General features: G+C 48.6%; 7 protein-coding genes across 7 annotated transcripts; 3 read left to right on the plus strand and 4 right to left on the minus strand.

The window, feature by feature from the left end:
* Positions 1 to 602: 602 nt before the first annotated feature.
* Positions 603 to 2,486, minus strand: N7517_002883 (ENTH domain-containing protein; the record flags this gene model as incomplete). Its single annotated transcript, XM_056720613.1, has 5 exons — positions 603 to 1,883; positions 1,950 to 2,031; positions 2,096 to 2,175; positions 2,270 to 2,301; positions 2,405 to 2,486. The coding sequence occupies 5 exons, from the start codon at positions 2,484 to 2,486 to the stop codon at positions 603 to 605; spliced, it is 1,557 nt and encodes a 518-aa protein (XP_056584748.1).
* Positions 2,487 to 4,952: 2,466 nt separating this feature from the next.
* N7517_002884 (putative Ras GTPase activating protein) lies at positions 4,953 to 10,421 on the minus strand (the record flags this gene model as incomplete). The annotated part of the gene is made up of 2 exons (XM_056720614.1): positions 4,953 to 5,842; positions 5,897 to 10,421. The coding sequence occupies 2 exons, from the start codon at positions 10,419 to 10,421 to the stop codon at positions 4,953 to 4,955; spliced, it is 5,415 nt and encodes a 1,804-aa protein (XP_056584749.1).
* Positions 10,422 to 11,495: 1,074 nt separating this feature from the next.
* N7517_002885 (DUF952 domain-containing protein) lies at positions 11,496 to 11,953 on the plus strand (the record flags this gene model as incomplete). The annotated part of the gene is made up of 2 exons (XM_056720615.1): positions 11,496 to 11,786; positions 11,837 to 11,953. The coding sequence occupies 2 exons, from the start codon at positions 11,496 to 11,498 to the stop codon at positions 11,951 to 11,953; spliced, it is 408 nt and encodes a 135-aa protein (XP_056584750.1).
* A 132-nt stretch (positions 11,954 to 12,085) lies between these two features.
* Positions 12,086 to 12,564, minus strand: N7517_002886 (Short-chain dehydrogenase/reductase SDR; the record flags this gene model as incomplete). Its single annotated transcript, XM_056720616.1, has 3 exons — positions 12,086 to 12,097; positions 12,181 to 12,334; positions 12,359 to 12,564. 3 exons carry the CDS (start codon positions 12,562 to 12,564, stop codon positions 12,086 to 12,088), a joined length of 372 nt encoding a protein of 123 aa, XP_056584751.1.
* Positions 12,565 to 12,585: 21 nt separating this feature from the next.
* Positions 12,586 to 13,279, minus strand: N7517_002887 (uncharacterized protein; the record flags this gene model as incomplete). Its single annotated transcript, XM_056720617.1, has 5 exons — positions 12,586 to 12,761; positions 12,796 to 12,806; positions 12,845 to 13,012; positions 13,062 to 13,135; positions 13,232 to 13,279. The coding sequence occupies 5 exons, from the start codon at positions 13,277 to 13,279 to the stop codon at positions 12,586 to 12,588; spliced, it is 477 nt and encodes a 158-aa protein (XP_056584752.1).
* A 734-nt stretch (positions 13,280 to 14,013) lies between these two features.
* N7517_002888 (putative IMP dehydrogenase) lies at positions 14,014 to 15,914 on the plus strand (the record flags this gene model as incomplete). The annotated part of the gene is made up of 3 exons (XM_056720618.1): positions 14,014 to 14,203; positions 14,261 to 14,569; positions 14,773 to 15,914. The coding sequence occupies 3 exons, from the start codon at positions 14,014 to 14,016 to the stop codon at positions 15,912 to 15,914; spliced, it is 1,641 nt and encodes a 546-aa protein (XP_056584753.1).
* A 558-nt stretch (positions 15,915 to 16,472) lies between these two features.
* N7517_002889 (NUDIX hydrolase) lies at positions 16,473 to 17,641 on the plus strand (the record flags this gene model as incomplete). Its single annotated transcript, XM_056720619.1, has 3 exons — positions 16,473 to 16,525; positions 16,627 to 16,979; positions 17,034 to 17,641. 3 exons carry the CDS (start codon positions 16,473 to 16,475, stop codon positions 17,639 to 17,641), a joined length of 1,014 nt encoding a protein of 337 aa, XP_056584754.1.
* Between the last annotated feature and the right edge of the window lie 239 nt (positions 17,642 to 17,880).

Here is a 17,880-nt window from a genome sequence, read left to right on the forward strand (position 1 = left end):
ACCGTAGACAAAACCTGCCACCAGGCTCAGAGATATATAAAGTTACATTGACAAACTAGGCCTAGCATCTCAGGGCCCTCCGAATAAGAAAGCCCAGAGCAAAGCGTAAACAACATAAGAAGTATGACCAATGAAGAGGCCCTAGATAGTAGTACATAGTATATATACCTGAAAACCGCCATACTGTCGATAAATAGAGCACATCTCGATGTATCATTCTTCAGTGAGGTATGAACAATTTGGTTTTCAGCGCCACTAGCAAAACATCAAACATGCGGAGACAGGGGATTTCTGGCTCTTGGGACGCGTATCGAAGGAATCGCAAGCGACAACAGAATTTTACGTGAGGTGAGATGAAAGCAAAATTTTCGCAACTTGCTCTGCTATAGTGCAGATATTTTTAGGTAGGCAGCCAACTGGGGAAGGGAGCAAATGGTAATGGAGTATACAAGAACAGCGGAAGAAAGCAGAAGAAGAAAAAGATCAAGTCAAATCTGGAATTCTGAATGCTAAAATCATGGCCACATATCGCAAATGTAAGAAGTGAGCATGGACTCAGTTGGGGAAGAAAGGGAGTGGTGATGAATTGCTTTGCTGGCTGATCAACCAAGCAAATCATCAAAGGCCGAGCCAGACTGTTGCTTCTGCTGGGGCTGGCTGGGGGTGGAGACGGTGCTGGAGGGAGCTGGGGCGCCCCAGATGCCGGCGCTAGCTTTTTCCTTGGCCATGCTGGCCAGGTTAGGGCCCTTGTTTGTGCCGGTGTTGGTCTTCTGAATGCCGGCGCTAGCGCTAGCAGTCGACCACAACGAGCCGAAGGCGTCGCCAGAGGGCTTCTTGGCTGCTGCTGAAACTGGCTTGCTCGCTGTGCTTGAGGGGGAAGCTACGGAGGGACTAGCAGCATGAGAGGACCCGGAATGTTGGGGCACATGGACGGAGGTGAAATAGTTGGGTGTGGCAGCTTGGTACCCGGAGGGCTTCTGCTGTTGAATCGGGGCCATCTGGGAAAGGGGAGTAGCAATCCCGCTAGAAGAAGGAGTTGGGGTAGCTGATTTGAATCCAACCAAGCCGTTGATGTTGGCACCCTGCGAGGCCGAGATTGGCTGAGGCGCAACGAATTGGGTGTTTGAACTTGTGCTGGCGGTGGAAGCTGGAGGGGGAATGGCGAACTGGCTTGACGACTGAGTAGGCTGAGTAGCCGGGGTTGCGGACTGGAAGTCGTCGAACTCGTCGTCGTCGACTGGGGATGGGTCTAGCATATTGAGAGCACTGCTGGCGGGTTTCTTGCCGGCCGAAGTGGAGGCTGTGGTGGTGACAGGCTCGTCGTCGCCAAAATCGAAGAGATCCGCTACAGGCGCAGGAGCTGGCTCGGGCTTCTTTGCTTGGGGCTTCGCCCGGGTGGCAGGCTCACGCGGGCGCGCGGGGGCATCTGCCTCGTCATACTCGTCATACTCGTCGAAGCGGTTGGACCGGCGTCCGTTGTCCTGGAAGTCGACGCCAGCTTGCCCACCAGATTCCCCGCCAAAACCGCCACCGTCACCGTAGACGCCTCCGCTGTATCCACCGTACCCCATACTCTCGCTGCCAAAGCCGCCATAACGGCCCGAGCCCGAGCTGGAAATGCCCGTACCCATGCCACCCTCGAACCCACTGAACTTGTTGCGATTGTTCTTGGCCTTCTTTCTTTCGGTCCGAATCTGATCCACATCACCCAGCAATTTCACTAGCTCGGACGACCGGTTGCGCACATTGATACCCTGGTCCTTGCCGTTCATGTCGATATAGTGGAACTGCCGGAGCATCCGAATCAAGGACATGTGGGATCGTGCATCATCGACAACTCGTTCGGAACCGTTCTTGACAAGGAATTCGAGGAGCTGGAGACTCTATGATTTGGGGGAAAGATAGGGTCAGACATAGCACGCCCGCATAAATAACCATGCTTCTCGTACCTTATAGATCTGTCGCCATTCCTCTGCGGCCTTGTCGGTGAATCGCTTGTAGATAAGGGGCATGATCTCATTGAGTAATTGGCTGTGATAACGGAAGGTCAGCGCATGCGCAGTGGTGCAGATAATACCCGGCAACATGGACTAACTAGTTGTGTGTTCCATTGGCGATATCCTGCATCAACGTGGTCGATGCACCCCAGGGTTCATTGTTTGTAGCTTCCCGGACCTGACTTGTGTAAGCATTGTATCGCACAATCTTCTCAACTTCACCTGCGAGAGACCATGTTGGTTCGCGCAGAGGTGAGCGATTGCATACGAACCTTGGATTCCATCTCGGTATAGTTCATGACAGCTATGACGGAACGGCCAAATCAGTTTCGGTAAATCGTAAGACACATGCAAGCCGATTTCGCTTTGTTCCTAACGCAGTCGGACCAAGCGGGATTCAAACTTACCATTCTGTACCTTGCGAACACCTGCCTTGAGGTCATACAAGGACATGTTGCTGACCTGCTCTTTGAGGTTGGAGAAATCCATGGCGAGGGGTGACTGCTAGTCAAGACAAGTATGGGGAAACGAAGATCTGAGAAAAGGAGAATAGAAGCACAGGCAATTGAGAGCCGAGCACAGGAAGAATCAGAAATCCCTCAGGACTAACGTGGATAGTTGGAGGGGGGAAGATGCCCGGTTTCCAGCTGGCAACCCGATTGAATGCGCCACGTCACGTGGCAACCCCTGACCACGCCTGGTATACTTCAAATGGCTACAATAGAAGGTTATTCTACTTAAATTCCACTTTCTACCTCAAGTGTTTTCTAGAAATTTAAATTGCTTTACAATTGATACTGAATGGTACCGTACTGTGTACATGTTCGCCCGTATAAACCGAATGTTATCGCTATCGAAATCAACAAAATACGCGGTGAATCTTGTCCCCGGTCGACTCTCTCACGCTCGGTACTCGGGATTTCCTAGCAAAATCACATCGAGTCTCACCAGACTGGGCTCTTCGCATTTCGAATCATTGATATAATGAGTCTTTGCATAAACAAGAGCACTGCACTAGTCGGGTAAGTCTTCCTACATCTATACCATAGGCCGAAGGTTACTTTGGCTATAGTTACAATGAACTTTAGCCCAACCCCGATTTGGGAACGGCGCTCGTTAATAATATCTCATCACATATACTCGTACATAATACAGCATTCTGTTTCCTTCGCCTTTCTTTCTCTTTGTCTTCACTGGTGCCACCGAGTAATATGAAACGTTAGGGAGTCTACCATTCGAATATAGGCCGGGATTTAGGCCCGTCAGAAGGTACGCTAAACTCGAAGGACGTGCAGCTATTCGTATGCGTCGACTTAAATATGGTAACCTCATTTTCGATATCCGAGTCTTTATGGATATTATAATAGCCGAATATGTTCTCCTAGAAATTGTTTAACGGGAATAAGCTCTAGAGAATAAGGCTCGGTTATTAGAGAAGATCGCCACTAGTAAATATGAAACGGAGCTTAGTGGCCTCTTATAGGAAAACAGTAAGGCTAAGTGGGAGTTTTACCTCGCCGAATTAATACTTCCTCTCGGGCCGGGGAAACGGTCCTATAATATTTTATAATAAAATCTAACTTAGTATTTTCGGTGAGAACTAGTTAAAGACTATGCGAGAAGAGGTGGCTACTACGGTCTAATCTATAGGTGTTATATAACTCGCCGGTTAGTAACTAAACGAACTAAAAGGATTAGACATTATACACCTTCGTGTGAGTGTTGTTTAAATAGACGAGGCTTCGAGTATACCACGCACTAGAGGTAAGAAATGGTCCTTAATCTTAAGAATCGTTTTTACGAGCATAACCCGGCATATATTATCAAGGTGGCGGAGGCTTTTTTTCTAAAGCCTCGGGGCGTGATATTTCACCAATGGAAGCTGATGTTTGGAATGGTTTGAATATCAGAGAGATGTTGCTTATAGCTTAAATATGTCAGGTGTACCTACATGTTGGTACAGTTTACTACTATGTGGTGACTGTTGCTACTAGAATCCATATGTACCATTGCAAGGTCTCGTGGAATGTATATTGCTCAGATTAATAACTGTTTGAGCCTCGCATATGTCACACAATCCCCCTACAGGTATGCTGAAGAAGCCATATATACGGGGCGACTATGTGTACCACCTGGACACAACTCTTTCATTGGATTATATTGCCAGGTGATAGTTAGTCGTCCACTCTCACTTTCTAGGTGTATCAACTTGCTTACCATATTTATACTCTAAGTGCTTTTAACTGATACTCCATGGTAATTCCATACTATAAAATAGTTTAATGTCTTTCTTTAGAAAAGAAACCCCAAAAGCGTAGTATAAAAGACCAGTAAAAAGACCAGATAAGGAGTAGTATTAAGCCTACATAATTCACAGTGCTAAACTAGTGTACTATTTACTCTAGGTTGGCTTAGCATTCTACCCTTCCTTGGCTCCTCGGGTCTTAACTTCTTAGGTACCCCTTTTCTTACGAAGTAGTATACAGATTGAAATATATACTTCGAGAATGCGGTGATAACTTACGGTCAGGCGTTATCCAATAAAAGAGTTAGGTCTAACTGGCACACTTAGTCACCCATACATATATTCCTTTTGCTTGTTACACCCGTGGTATCTTAAACAAAGACAATAAGAAGAGAGGGGAAAATATCCCTAACCAAGTCTTGTATACTTTAAACGGCTATAATAAACGATCATTCGACTTAAATTCTACTTTCTACTTCGAGGGTTTCCTGGAAACTTGAGATTGTTTTACAATTGATACTGAATGGTATCATACTGTGTACATGTTCGCCCGTATAAACCGAACGCTATCGCTATCGAAATCAACAAAATACCCATGGTATCTTAAACAAAGACAATAAGAAAAAAGGAAAAAAAAAAGACAGGAAATAATAATATCAATAAGAATGTGCACCCAATTCATCCCTCATCAAGTCCATAAGCCGTGACTCTCACTCATTATAGAACTTCTTCATGATCAAATGCAAGAAAAGGTTGACATTGACCCGCATCTGTCCGTCAAAGAAGTCCATGAATTGCGTGTTGTTGAACTGAGCTTGCAGCAAGTCGTCCAGCGGTACCTGTGCATTGGCGCCGGGAATCATCATGACACCGCTGCTCCCATCGATGGTAAATACACCAACTTCGTTACTTGAGATGGTCAAGTCGACCCGATCCCACTGCCGCTCAGCGTAGCCCTTCCAGGCAACCAGAACACCTCGGTCCGCCAGAGTGCGCGCAGAGTATTTGTAGGATCCAAATTTGAAGACCTTGCCAGATTTTTGCAGCTCTCGTTGATGATCCCATTGTTTGGTGAACGGCATTAGGAATCGCTTCTTTCCCTTCTTGTTCTGTAGCGTGATCATTGCCTGCTCAATGTAGTCGTTGTATGTCTTGAGCTGCCCTTCCAGGTAGACAGCTTGGCCGCTGAGTCTCTGGGAGGTCAGCCGAGCACCCTCCAGTTCACGCTCTCGCTGAATTCTCCGACGATGCTTGGTGCGGATATCGATGGCGATGGCGTTCAGCAAATCCTGATAATGGTTGTGACGATTGATCTTGCCATTCTGTTCAAGCCGAAGGATATTTTCGAGTGCAATGCCCTTGAGCTCAGCATAGCTCATGGCACTGATGTCAATTAAGCTATTAGCTTCAGAGTAGGCGCCTCGGCGAGGGTTGTTGGTGTTCAGTTCTTCTCGAACCAAAGTGTGCCACCGCTCTTCATCTTCGGCTGTCGGTGATTTGAGCATGACGTCCATTAGGTTGGCACCGCTTTGGACTCGGATGATGTAGAGGATGCAGCGCTTAGTCTCCATAAAGAGCGTCTTCATATCTGCTTCGGGGTCTGGGAGGTACAGTTAGAAAAATGAACAGGTAAGGGCTTGCTTGCATTTCTTACCTTCAACCTGGGCCAGCTTGGGATTCAATGTGAGATTGATCTCGGTAGAGCTGACCCCCATCAATTCGTTCTCGTTACTCTTGACGCTGCCAAGTTCTCGCACAAGTTCCTTGAGGAAGTCATCATGGTGGGGGCACATATAGTTAATCTCAGAGGCCACAAGCTGGTGAATTGAGAAGATGTCAGACATCTTAATGTACAGGGTAGGCTTGGCCTTGGCATAGAGATCGTTGAATTCATCGATGTCGAAATAAGCCTCTGCATCCTGGACTGAGATCATTTGGCCCCAGATACGCCCTAAGCGCTGGATTGACTCTCCAATGTAGTTGTTGAGCGGCTGGAGATAGACATTCTCCGCCCCAAAGAGTCTGCCAGATGCAATCTGAGCAACAACCTTTGAAATTTCTCCAAGATTTCGCTTTTGTTCTTGGGTGAGGCCTCGATCGATCACACCATACTTCTCTGGCTCCAGCACAGCAGGCTGGAAGTAATTTTTCCATACCCAGTGGCCGACCGTCTGAAGAATGAATCCCGGGTCCTCACCAGAGAATCTCTCGAGTAGATTTTGATACATTTGCTGTGCCAGATATCTGATACCGAATGGCATGCGGTACAGGAAGTCCTCAAAGCTCAAGAATAATTGGTCAACAATGTCACGAAGATCTTGCAAATGTTGAATGAATGTCTCTCTGGTTTCAGGGTCTCTGATCGCCTCTTCTCTGGGGAGATCCGGTTGTCGGCGACTTCGCTGGCCCGTTTGGAGCTCCTCGTTGTTGATTGCGGAACGGTAGATTTGAATCGGGTCACTCTCCAAATCAAGGTCCGGATTATCGATCACAGACTCCTTTACAACAGCCCCCAAGACGTCGCGCATGAACTTCCGGTCGCGTGATGACTTGGCATATGAGGCGAAAAGCTTGTTCCAGAAGGAGGTGCAGCGCAAATATTCAGGAAGAGATGTGAAGCTTTCAATATCCTCCTTGACGGATCGTGCCAGGAGCTTAATAAGATAATACTCCTCGCGTCGTTTCTGGGAGTATCCAAAGAGACCCATCATCAAGTGCCGGATCCGCTCATATTCCTTGTCCGAGGTGTTGATCTCGCGCAATCGCCGGAACAAGCGAGCCAGGTACTGTGATTGGGTTTGCAGAAGGAAGAAAAACACCTGATACTGATCCAACTTCCTCCTTGAGGTCTTGTTAAGAGCTTTGAGATCGTATGGATCCTTGGAAGAAATCTCAGTGTTGGATAGCAAGTTGCCAATGTGGCCACCGAAGTGCTTTTGATGCTTGACGACTTCATCCAGAGTAATTTTGTTCTTGACAAGGAGAGCAATCTTGATATCAAGTTGACTGATATATTGTTCAGCAAGCTCGTTTTGTCGCACTTGTTGGACAACCACCTTTCGCAGGCGCTCGAACTCGATCTCTTCGTCAAAGTCAAAATCGCTGTCATTGAGAAGATGCACGAAGCCCTTGACAGTTCCAACAGGTGGGTTCTTTCCGCTTGTTAGGCTCTTATAAGCCTGGCCTTGAATGCGGGCTCGAATAACACTCTGGGCCTTGATGACTTTCTCCATGTTTTCATTATAATGTTGACGTCTTTCCTCGAAGCGGTTGCAGACAATGAGTCCTCTAATCCGTGCTTGGAAGTCCGTGATAAAGTCCTCCTCTACCTCAAGATCAGTCAGGATCTCACCAACTTCAACTCGTGCAAGCATTGCCCGAGTTAAAGATTGGAGTTGAACAACTTCTTCCTCACTCTCCTCAAGGCGAGACAATATATCGCCTACCTCCATTCGTGAGATAGCAGCACGGGCAAGGGCTTGCAAATCAACAATGGCATGTTCTTCTTGCTCTAGTTCGTCTCGCTGTGCAAGTAGATAATTCCTGTGAAGGGCGCCACGGGATCGGGACTGGAGTTCCAAGATAGAAGGCTCTTCCTCGAACAATGCGGTCCTCTGGACATCCAATGATTCTCTCAGAGCTTGCCCCCTGAGAATAGACTGCAGGTCGATCACTGGCAATACATGTTCCGCAAGCTCGGTGCGAATGGCTGAAGTGCTTTTTCTTACAGCAGCGGCCCGCGCGATAGCTTGTAGTGCAACACACTCGTTTTCGGTTTCTTCTAGTGCGTCCAGCAGCAGGGTTTGGCGTTCTCTGGCAATCAGAGCCCTGATGGTAGATTGAATACAGATCATTTGGGGCGCTTCATTGTTGAGTAGGACCTTCATCTGAGACAAATTTTGACGGGCAATCGACCCTCGAATAACCGCCTGCAGCGACTTGACGGGTGTTTCAATAAGCTTCACCTCGTGGGAGTGAGCATTCATCTGTCTTCGCTGCAAGGTGCCACGGATGGCAGCTTGGAGCGACTTGACGGAACTGCCAACCTGCTTCACCGCTTGAGATTGAGCATTCATCTCTCTTCGTTGCAAGGTACCGCGGATGGCAGCCTGGAGCGACTTGACGGAACTGCCAACCTGCTTCACTTCTTGAGACTGAGCATTCATATGTCTTCGTTGCAAGGTACCACGGATGGCAGCCTGGAGCGATTTGACAGAATTGCCAACTTGTTTCAGCTCGTGGGATTGAGCATCCATCTGCTTGCGTTGCAAGGCGCCGCGAATGAAAGCTTGAAGTGACTCCACATCATTTTCAGCATGTCGAGACTGTTCGTATTGGTCGCCAACATTCATGCGCTGCAATGCACCTCTTATCGCGGCCTGGATCTGCTTGATGCCCGAGTCTTCTTGGCGTGCGCGAGTTTGTAGGTGACTAGCCTGGGCGCGAGCCCTGGACCCCCGAATCAGGCTCTGTAAGTCCAGAACATCCGTTTCCTGAGATTGTCGCCATTGCTTGTCGCCTTGTTGACCGCGACGTACAATGAAGCCTCGGCTAATAGCCTGCAGCCCAACTGCAAACTGGAGCATACTTAACCGGTATTCACTAATCTGTCGGGCCCAATCTCCGCGCAGACGTGACTGTAGCTCAATGAGGAGGGGTTCAAAGTCCCAAAGGTCGTTCATCGTGTTGCCCAGCTGTAAACGCAACATAGCTCCCCTGACCTGAGCCTGGAACTCGCAGATTGAGGCTTCATTCTCGTGCATTTCTCGATCAATACGATCCTCCTCTGATTCAACAGGCTCGGGCTCAGGCTCGGGTTCAGGCTCCGCGCCAAAGTTTGCAGCCATACCCGCAAAGCTAGGCATGCTCACACCGGCCTTGTCCAGTCCTTTTTGGGTTTTCTCAAGTTCGTGATGTTCAAACTCAAGCTGGCCAACCAGATTACCCATGCGGAAGTCCAGCATGCCATTTTTGAAGAGCAGCCATGACAACGCATGAATACAGTGTATGACCTTGGGGAGGTTCTTCTTTTCATACAAGTCAATGAGTTCGAATCGGAACAACTCTGGCAACTCTATCTCATCGAGGAATCGGAAAAACAAAGCGATGTTGTCTGAATGGCGATATTGTAACTTGGGGTGTCGGAAAATGCGAAGGGTTTTGCCCGCGTACATTGCTTGCACCACCTCCGCCAAAGTGACGCCGTCTCGCAGTCCTTCCTCCAGCTGAACGATTGGCGGGATTTGCTTTTGAATGACGTCTTCAATCCACTGTTTGGCTTCTCCGATATGGCACAAATACTCGTATGCTTGGATGAATTGTCGCTGCTGGTCCATCCAATTCCCGGCCGCCCATGAGGATGCCTTCGGCTTTTCGGGAGATACTGCTCCATTTCTTCCGGCTACTGATCCCGCTCGCTTAAGACGTCGTCGGCCTTGCAAGCCCACCACAGAGGCTGCGGCCGCACCAAATTCGTTTTCGCCAGACTGTGCAAACTTCGAGAGAGTTCTGAGATGACCCGTGGATGATTTTTGCAATCCTTCAAGCTCGGGTGCGGAGAGTGCAGCAGTCAGCTGCGGAGGATGAGAACTGTGAGGAGCTGTCTTTTGGGGAGACGAAGGACGCGAAGTTCCGGGCACATTAGACCAGTGGCGAGGAGAGGTGGGCGGTGGAGGGCTCTGGGATTCGTAGGCGAGTGCTTGATGACGCGGAGACTGGTTCTCTTGAAGATTGAGATGACGGGATTCGGGGGTGGCGGGTCGATAGTCCTTCCACGGTCGTGGTTCACCAATTGTTTGGCTTCGTGAATGTCGATACCCGCCAGTATTCGCGGTTGAGGATGATGTATTAGGGGCTTGTTGTAGTGGTCGTAGAGATCGGCGAATATTGTCGTACGCTGTACCAGCATTTGTCCAATTTCCTCGTTCCATTGCGTCTGTAACAGTCGTTGCTGAGCTCATACTACTTGCCTCACTCTTCCCTCGGGAGTGACCCAAATTGTGTGATATCGACGCATTAGAGGAGACAGTGCTAGTCCTACTAGGAGCAAATGTACTTGATGCGACGGAATATGCAGATGAGTTTGTGGACGCTGTCGACCCGTGTCGTAATGGGCTGGTGGACTGGGAGGGAAGGTCCGTCTGGGCCCGCTTGAGGGATGGAAATTGAGTCGACATCATTTAATCTCAGGGCGGTATGCGAAAATGGATTGAAAAATGTCGCGCTCCTTTGACCGCATCCCTGCTCTGGTGGTCGAAGCGGAATGCGCAGGTTAAACAAGGTCAAGACCTTTTCCGGAGACACGTTCGTTGGATAACATTCAAGGGCAACCTCCCACGACTCGAAGAAAATCCAATCAATCCGCGAATTATGTCGATAAGCTCTGGGCTCGTGAATCACCGATGTGGAATTGTTGACGGTGGGGGTGCAAGTGCGACCAAGATTCCCCAAAGTGGGCGCAGGGGGCACAACAAATCTCTAGATCGGGTATAGCGCAATCAGGTGATTGTGGCTTGTCGATCTCGAATCACGTGAGATGGAGAACTAAGAGATTGTATTACTCGACAAGTCACACCCCTGGGCATGGATCGCTGAATTGCTTTTCATTTGCAATTATTCGAAATCGCAAAGGTTGCTCACAATATTCCGTAAATTGCTCGATATTCTGAACATTCCCTCCAATCCTAATTATCTGACCTACTAGGATACCTGCAGTCTTGGCAAAAGTGGCTTGTGCAATTAGGCAGGTCTAAGTGGGCTCGTAGTCCCGTGCGACCAACACATCTTTCAAGTCAGTACGATGTAGACTTTTGTAGACCGCCAATTGATCCGCATAAATATGTACTCGGTAGCTGGTAACCTAGAGCTTTGATTGCTTCTGATATGGACTTGCCTCTATTTTTAGTTTTTTTGCATGTTCCCCCATAAATATCGTGCTCGACATGAACAATCCTCGTTATCTTGTTGATATATGTTGCAAGACATCCATGAATCTACAACATTGAAAACTTAAGTAAGATAAGCTTGATATTAAAAACCGAATTAAGACATGATTTCAGATTTCTACCCAATTTTGGTGTCCTATATATACTCCAGAGCTGGAAGTACAAAAAATGGTGCAATAATTCGCGTTCAAAAGGCAAGTTGCCGGTTAAACCGACCCCGCCAATGAAACCACCTGACAACCTTAACTTTGTTTCTCTCATCACCAAGTGACTCGGTGAATTAATTTACTTATTCTCATCACTTTCATCATGGCATCGCTGCTTTCTCAACCTCGCTACATCTACAAGATTGTGCCTTCCACCGCACCAGTCCGCGAGCCACTTCCTGAGCGACTCGCGGTAAGCGAACTAGACGAGGCCTCTAATTTCATCCACCTCTCGATGGCGCATCAGGTGGGAGACACACTGAAAGCATTTTTCACCGATGAACCACTTGTCTATGTATTGCGGATCGAGTATCATCGCGTGTGCCAGGATATCCGGTGGGAGTCCCCAGACGGAAAAGCGTCTGGTCCTCGGCCCGGCGAGGGACTTTTCCCAGTAAGTTGAATTTGTCAGTCTATAATTGACATTTGCTAAATAAAGCCTAGCATCTCTACAATGGACTCAAACTGGGCAGGGAGGAGGTTGAAAGTGTCGCCATCTGGCAGAATGACGAGGGATGGAACAACGCTCTCACTGCAGCGAAGCCGTGGCTCCTGTACTGATCTTATATCCCTTTGAATCTCAATTTGATACGAATGACAAGCACACGCTCGGCACAATGTTCCAGCGGCACCCCCCACTAATAGATACCACTCCCTGTAACATCATCTAGTCACCAAGCGGGTAGCAGTGCATCACTTGCCCATCTATACATATAGTGATGGTGTATTAGCCACAATATGAAAAAAAAAAGCTAAGTATTTGAAGGTGTTGGATATTGACCACTCACAGTATAGAGAAGAATCCGCACTAGCCAAGAATACGAAGCTTGTGGCAACCTCACTTGGCTCACCATGTCGACCAAGACCAGATTTGTGACCTCACCCTTCCATCTGTTGGCATCTCGGGTGTCGACTTGAATTGGGGTATAGATCGCACCCGAACTAAAATTGGGAACGTGTCAGTACGTACTTGCAAAGAGTAATGAATGGATGATCCTCACGCGACTGCCGACCCGGATACCCTTAGGAATCAAGTATGTTGCTAAAGCCGTAGTAAAACTAATGATGGCTCCATTCATTGCAGCATAGTCAATCATGGTCCCAGAGCCACGGAAAGCCACAATAGAAGAAGTATTGGTGACCCTGCAGCAAGTGTGAGAGTACATGGCCATATAAATTAGACCAGAAAGCACCTACGAATCTCCTCGTGTCATATGAGGAAGAGCAAACTTCGCCATCGCGATCATCTGGACGATATTGGTTCTGAAGATGTCTTCAGTCTTATCCAGATCGACGTCCTCAAATTTCGTACATAGGCACTGTTTCGACGCATTATTGACAAGTATATCAACCGTGTCGTATCTGTAGACTTTCGGGGTCAGTCATTTCCTGATATTTGGAACGGTACTCTAGGCTGAATTCTTCACATGTTCATCCACTGCATGTCGACACAAGTTGTGATCTCTCAAATAGGCTGGGATAAGAAGGCAAGTCCGCTTCTCTTGCTCAACAGATTTTTTAGTTGCCTCTGTGTCTGGCTGTTCCGAGGGCAAATAAACGATAGTAACATCCGCACCCTCTCTGGCCATCAGAATAGCAACTGATCGTCCAATCTTAGAACTAAGGAATGATTAGCCCAAGATTGTTCCTGTGAACTTGGTACTCACACTCTCCGCCAGTAATTAGGGCATTTTTGCCCTTCAGCTTTCCGGAACGCGTATATTCAGAAAAGCCGTGGGAGCCCTCCAGTTTGTTGATTCACTAGCCTCTGTCATTATGCTCTCCAATCTAGCACGCCATTTTAGTTCAAATACTCCGCCCGGGTAAAATATTACTCACCCGGCTTATTCTGAGCCTGCACCGACGGTGCAGGCTTGAAGGCGCCATGTTAACCCATAGAAGACTCCATATTGAGAGCAAAAGTGATGCTTAGGGGAATTGGATAAAGGTGAAAAATCTTAAAGAGGCTGTATATACCATATTTGTTTCATTCTGTCGTCATGTTGCTAAAGAACGGGATTTGAAGCCGGTATCGGCGAGATTGCTGTCTCATTGCACAGCCAACCATGCCAATACAAGTTGGATTTTGGTTCATGCGATGGCTTTGTACACATATAGGAACCAAGAATGGCATCTTGACAAATAGAACCAACTGACATTGGACTTTCACTACCAACTTCGAAAGCTGTGCTGTACGGTATTCGATATTTATGTCCAGCGCATTGGCAAAATATCTTTCACAAAAGGAGTGAATATCAGATTCAAACCTAACAATATAATATTCCACTGAAGATCTTAGCACCATCTGCATGTATGGATGTACTAGGCTAAGCATAAACAAGCTCCCGCGGTCACCGCCTTGAGGGATCTCGTTTACGAGCCAATCAGCAGAGAGGATAGTGAAAAAACCAGTACGCTATACCTGAAACAGACAAGCTCCATCATGGCTTGGCCGTGCACGGAACAGAAAAGGAAACAATTTTTCGCCCGAACTTTTTCTTCTTCTTTCTCTTCCTTGGGAAAGCTCGACTTTCTCCATCAGCAGAACGTTTCTTTCTGTTGATTAAGATTTTCCCTCGGGTCGTGTCTCACTCGTTATTTCAAACACTCCTTCTATAATCATGCCTATCACTGCTGGTGACGCAGCACCTGGTGCCGCCATGAAGGCTGAGATCACCGACTACGCCAAGGCCATGGAGGTCTTGGATACCTATACCACCCTTGATGGTCTTGATGCGGATACCTTGCTTGACTCTGACAAGCACGGCGCATTGACCTACAATGATTTCCTGATCCTGCCCGGTTACATCGGTAAGCCGAACTTTACAGTCCAAAACGAAATTTCTTCCATTTTTCTAACCGATATAGGCTTCCCCGCTTCCGATGTCTCTTTGGAAACCCCTGTTACCAAGCGTATCTCCCTGAAGGCCCCTCTTCTGTCCTCCCCCATGGACACTGTCACCGAGCACAACATGGCTATTCACATGGCCCTGCTCGGTGGCCTGGGTGTTATCCACCACAACTGCTCTCCTGAGGATCAGGCAGAGATGGTCCGCAAGGTCAAGAGATACGAGAACGGTTTCATTCTGGACCCCGTTGTCATTTCTCCTAAGGCCACCGTTGGTGAAGTCAAGGACCTGAAGGCCAAGTGGGGCTTCGGTGGCTTCCCTGTCACTGGTAAGATACCCATATCTACTTCTCCTCCCAGCACCTACCCACCCACTTTGCATGATGACCAAACTTCTTTAATTATAACTTTCGTTCCACTGCAGCGACGAAAGTCGCACTGTAGAGAACCAGATTTTATCTGAGCAATTTGCCTATTTTGGATATTGTCCTCACATGAGTTTTTGGCAGCAAATGCTAATGTTTGAACATAGAGAACGGAACCCTCAAGTCCAAGCTCGTTGGCATGGTTACCTCGCGTGACATTCAGTTCCACCCCAATGACGACGAGACCGTGACTGCCATCATGGCCACGGATCTTGTCACTGCCCCCGCCGGTACCACCCTGGCCGAGGCCAACGAGGTTCTCCGTCAGTCCAAGAAGGGAAAGCTCCCCATTGTTGATGCCAATGGCAACATTGTCTCTCTGCTTTCCCGCTCTGATCTGATGAAGAACCTCCACTACCCCCTGGCCTCTAAGCTCCCCGACTCCAAGCAGCTGATTTCTGCCGCTGCTATTGGTACTCGCGAGGAGGACAAGACGCGCCTCAAGCTCCTTGTCGAGGCTGGGTTGGACATTGTTATTCTGGATTCCAGCCAGGGTAACTCTATGTACCAGATCGAGATGATCAAGTACATTAAGAAGAACCTGCCCGAGATTGACGTTATCGGTGGTAACGTCGTCACCCGTGAGCAGGCTGCTGCTTTGATTGCCGCCGGTGTCGATGGCCTGAGAATTGGCATGGGCAGCGGTAGTGCCTGCATCACCCAGGAGGTTATGGCTGTCGGTCGTCCCCAGGCTGCTTCCGTGCGCAGCGTTGCATCCTTTGCCGCTCGCTTCGGTGTTCCCTGTATCGCCGATGGCGGTGTCCAGAATGTTGGTCACATCGTCAAGGGTCTGGCCATGGGTGCCAGCACCGTCATGATGGGCGGTCTCCTTGCCGGTACCACCGAGTCTCCCGGTGAGTACTACGTCAGTAACGAGGGCCAGCTCGTCAAGGCCTACCGTGGTATGGGCAGTATCGCCGCCATGGAGGACAAGAAGGCCGGTGGTGACGGAAAGGACAGCAAGGCCAGCAACGCTGGTACCGCCCGCTACTTCTCCGAGAAGGACCGCGTCCTTGTTGCCCAGGGTGTCGCCGGATCCGTCCTCGACCGCGGTTCCGTCACCAAGTTCATTCCTTACCTCTTTGCCGGCATCCAGCACTCCCTGCAGGATATTGGTGTCAAGAGCCTGGACGCTATGCACGAGGGTGTCAACAACGGCACCGTCCGTTTCGAGATGCGCAGTGCCAGCGCCATGACCGAGGGTAACGTCCACGGTCTCCACAGCTACGACAAGAAGCTTTACTCGTAGGATCCAAGCTTTGTAAGAGTTGACTGGAAAAATTTGTGAATACATCATTGGGGTGAACCCCGGTGGATGATGGGGCCTGAAAATTAAAATAAGGGTACAGGATAGGAGTTTACGATTTGAAGATTTAACGCCATTTCTAATGAGCAAACATGTTTAATTTCTCTTTAATATATTCCAAATGTAAACGTCGCGTAGAGCCCTGGAGGTTTTATAGAAGCCCTGGGGATTGCCCAAGCACATGGCGCCGCATTCGGCTAAGCTCGATGAGGTTAAGCTTCACGCGGGGTAATGAACTGCCCGACCAACTGCCTAGGTTCTCGGGTCTTTGCCGTTTACTATAAACATTGAGAAGCCGTTTTTCGGCTTCGAGATCTTAAGATGTCCTTTATCTATCAAGAATATCTTTGTCGTCACTTAGCACACCGATTGAGTAATCGTTTTGCTGTTGACTTTCGGATATCTCGTGTACCTCACATTGCCTCGGTTCAGCCCTTTCAACGGCCAAGCGGCAAACCTGCTTTAAGACAATACACAACTACAACTTCTTCAATTCCTCAGATGTCTCGCTCAAAACGTGATAGTGAGCTTACGGTGCCCAGGCCCAGTTCTAGGTAAGCCAGAGCAAGGGACCACATGACAGATATCTAAAGAACAATGTCATCAGAAGGGAGGTATTCCCAAAAACAGAAAGGCAAAACTAACTATTCTATAGTGTGCTCCTTGTATCTTCAAAGAACGAGATCCTTCTTCTTCATCGCGTGAAGACCTCTACCTCTTTTGCATCTGCCCATGTCTTTCCCGGTGGCAACCTATCCATCCAAGATGGGGAATGCCCACCACCCGAAGACCTAGCACGGCATGAAGATTCCCCTAGCTACCGACGTGCAGCTATCAGGGAACTCTTTGAAGAGAGTGGAATTCTTCTGGCTAAAGACCGAAACTCCGGGAAGATGCTTGCCGTCGACGAGCCTACCCGAGAGGCAGGAAGACGACTCATTCATCAGAATAAGACCACGTTTGATGAGTGGCTAAAGCAGCAAAGCGCTGATGCAGAGCCCGATATAGGTCAGTGCATAATTTGCGTAATTGAGACCCGAAACCAGCATGCTAACCCTACAGGCCAATTGATTCCCTTTACTCGCTGGGTTACGCCAACCAATGTCCCCAAGCGATACACTACTCAGATGTACCTCTATTTCTTGCCTTTGCCCGCCAAAGTGGATAAGAAGCTCCTCGACCAACTTCCAGTAGAGGGCGAACGCGAGGAACATGAGATCCCAACGAGTGATGGTGGAATCGAGGTTACGGAGGCACAGTTTCTTCCAGCCTCGGCGTGGATTAGTCGTGCTCAAATGGGAGAAATCATTCTATTTCCACCGCAGTTCCTTCTGTTGCATTTGGTGTCAGGATTCCTGGACAGGGAGCCTCGCACAGGTGGTTCTGCGGAAGAGATAGAGAACCGTCGTCAAGCGCTTGTCGAGTTCGTCCATTCAGGTTCTCCCCCATGGACAGAGAAATGCATATCTCCAAAAATGATTCAGATGACCAGTGATGGGCGATCTGTGTTGGGTCTGAATGATCCTGGATCCGAGCTGAAAGGGTCTTCCAAGCGAGGAGAGCCCGACAGAGTGGTTATTGTGCGGTTTAAAAAAGGGAGTGTACGAGAGGTGACTGTAGGATGGAAGAAAGACGTGTTGAAGGAGGAGAGGGAGAAGAGTAATCTGTAAAATACATACATTTACCCATACATAGTACTACATCCATACCAGCAATCGATGTCCACGGATGAACCGAAGTTGAAATTGCCACGGCCTCCAAGTATGATTTCCACTAAAGCCACGCTTGCCCCACTTTGGCCACGCCAGCCCTCGATAAAGGGTCACATGACCCACACAAATCATTTGAGGTCTTCAATTTAATGTGCGGCAGAAAAACCCTCCACCTCCAACCTCACCGTCGCCCGTCA

This window comes from Penicillium concentricum, assembly GCF_028827145.1.
Source record: "Penicillium concentricum strain IBT 3081 chromosome Unknown utg000001l_segment0_segment0, whole genome shotgun sequence".
In the NCBI taxonomy this organism is placed as follows: domain Eukaryota; kingdom Fungi; phylum Ascomycota; class Eurotiomycetes; order Eurotiales; family Aspergillaceae; genus Penicillium; species Penicillium concentricum.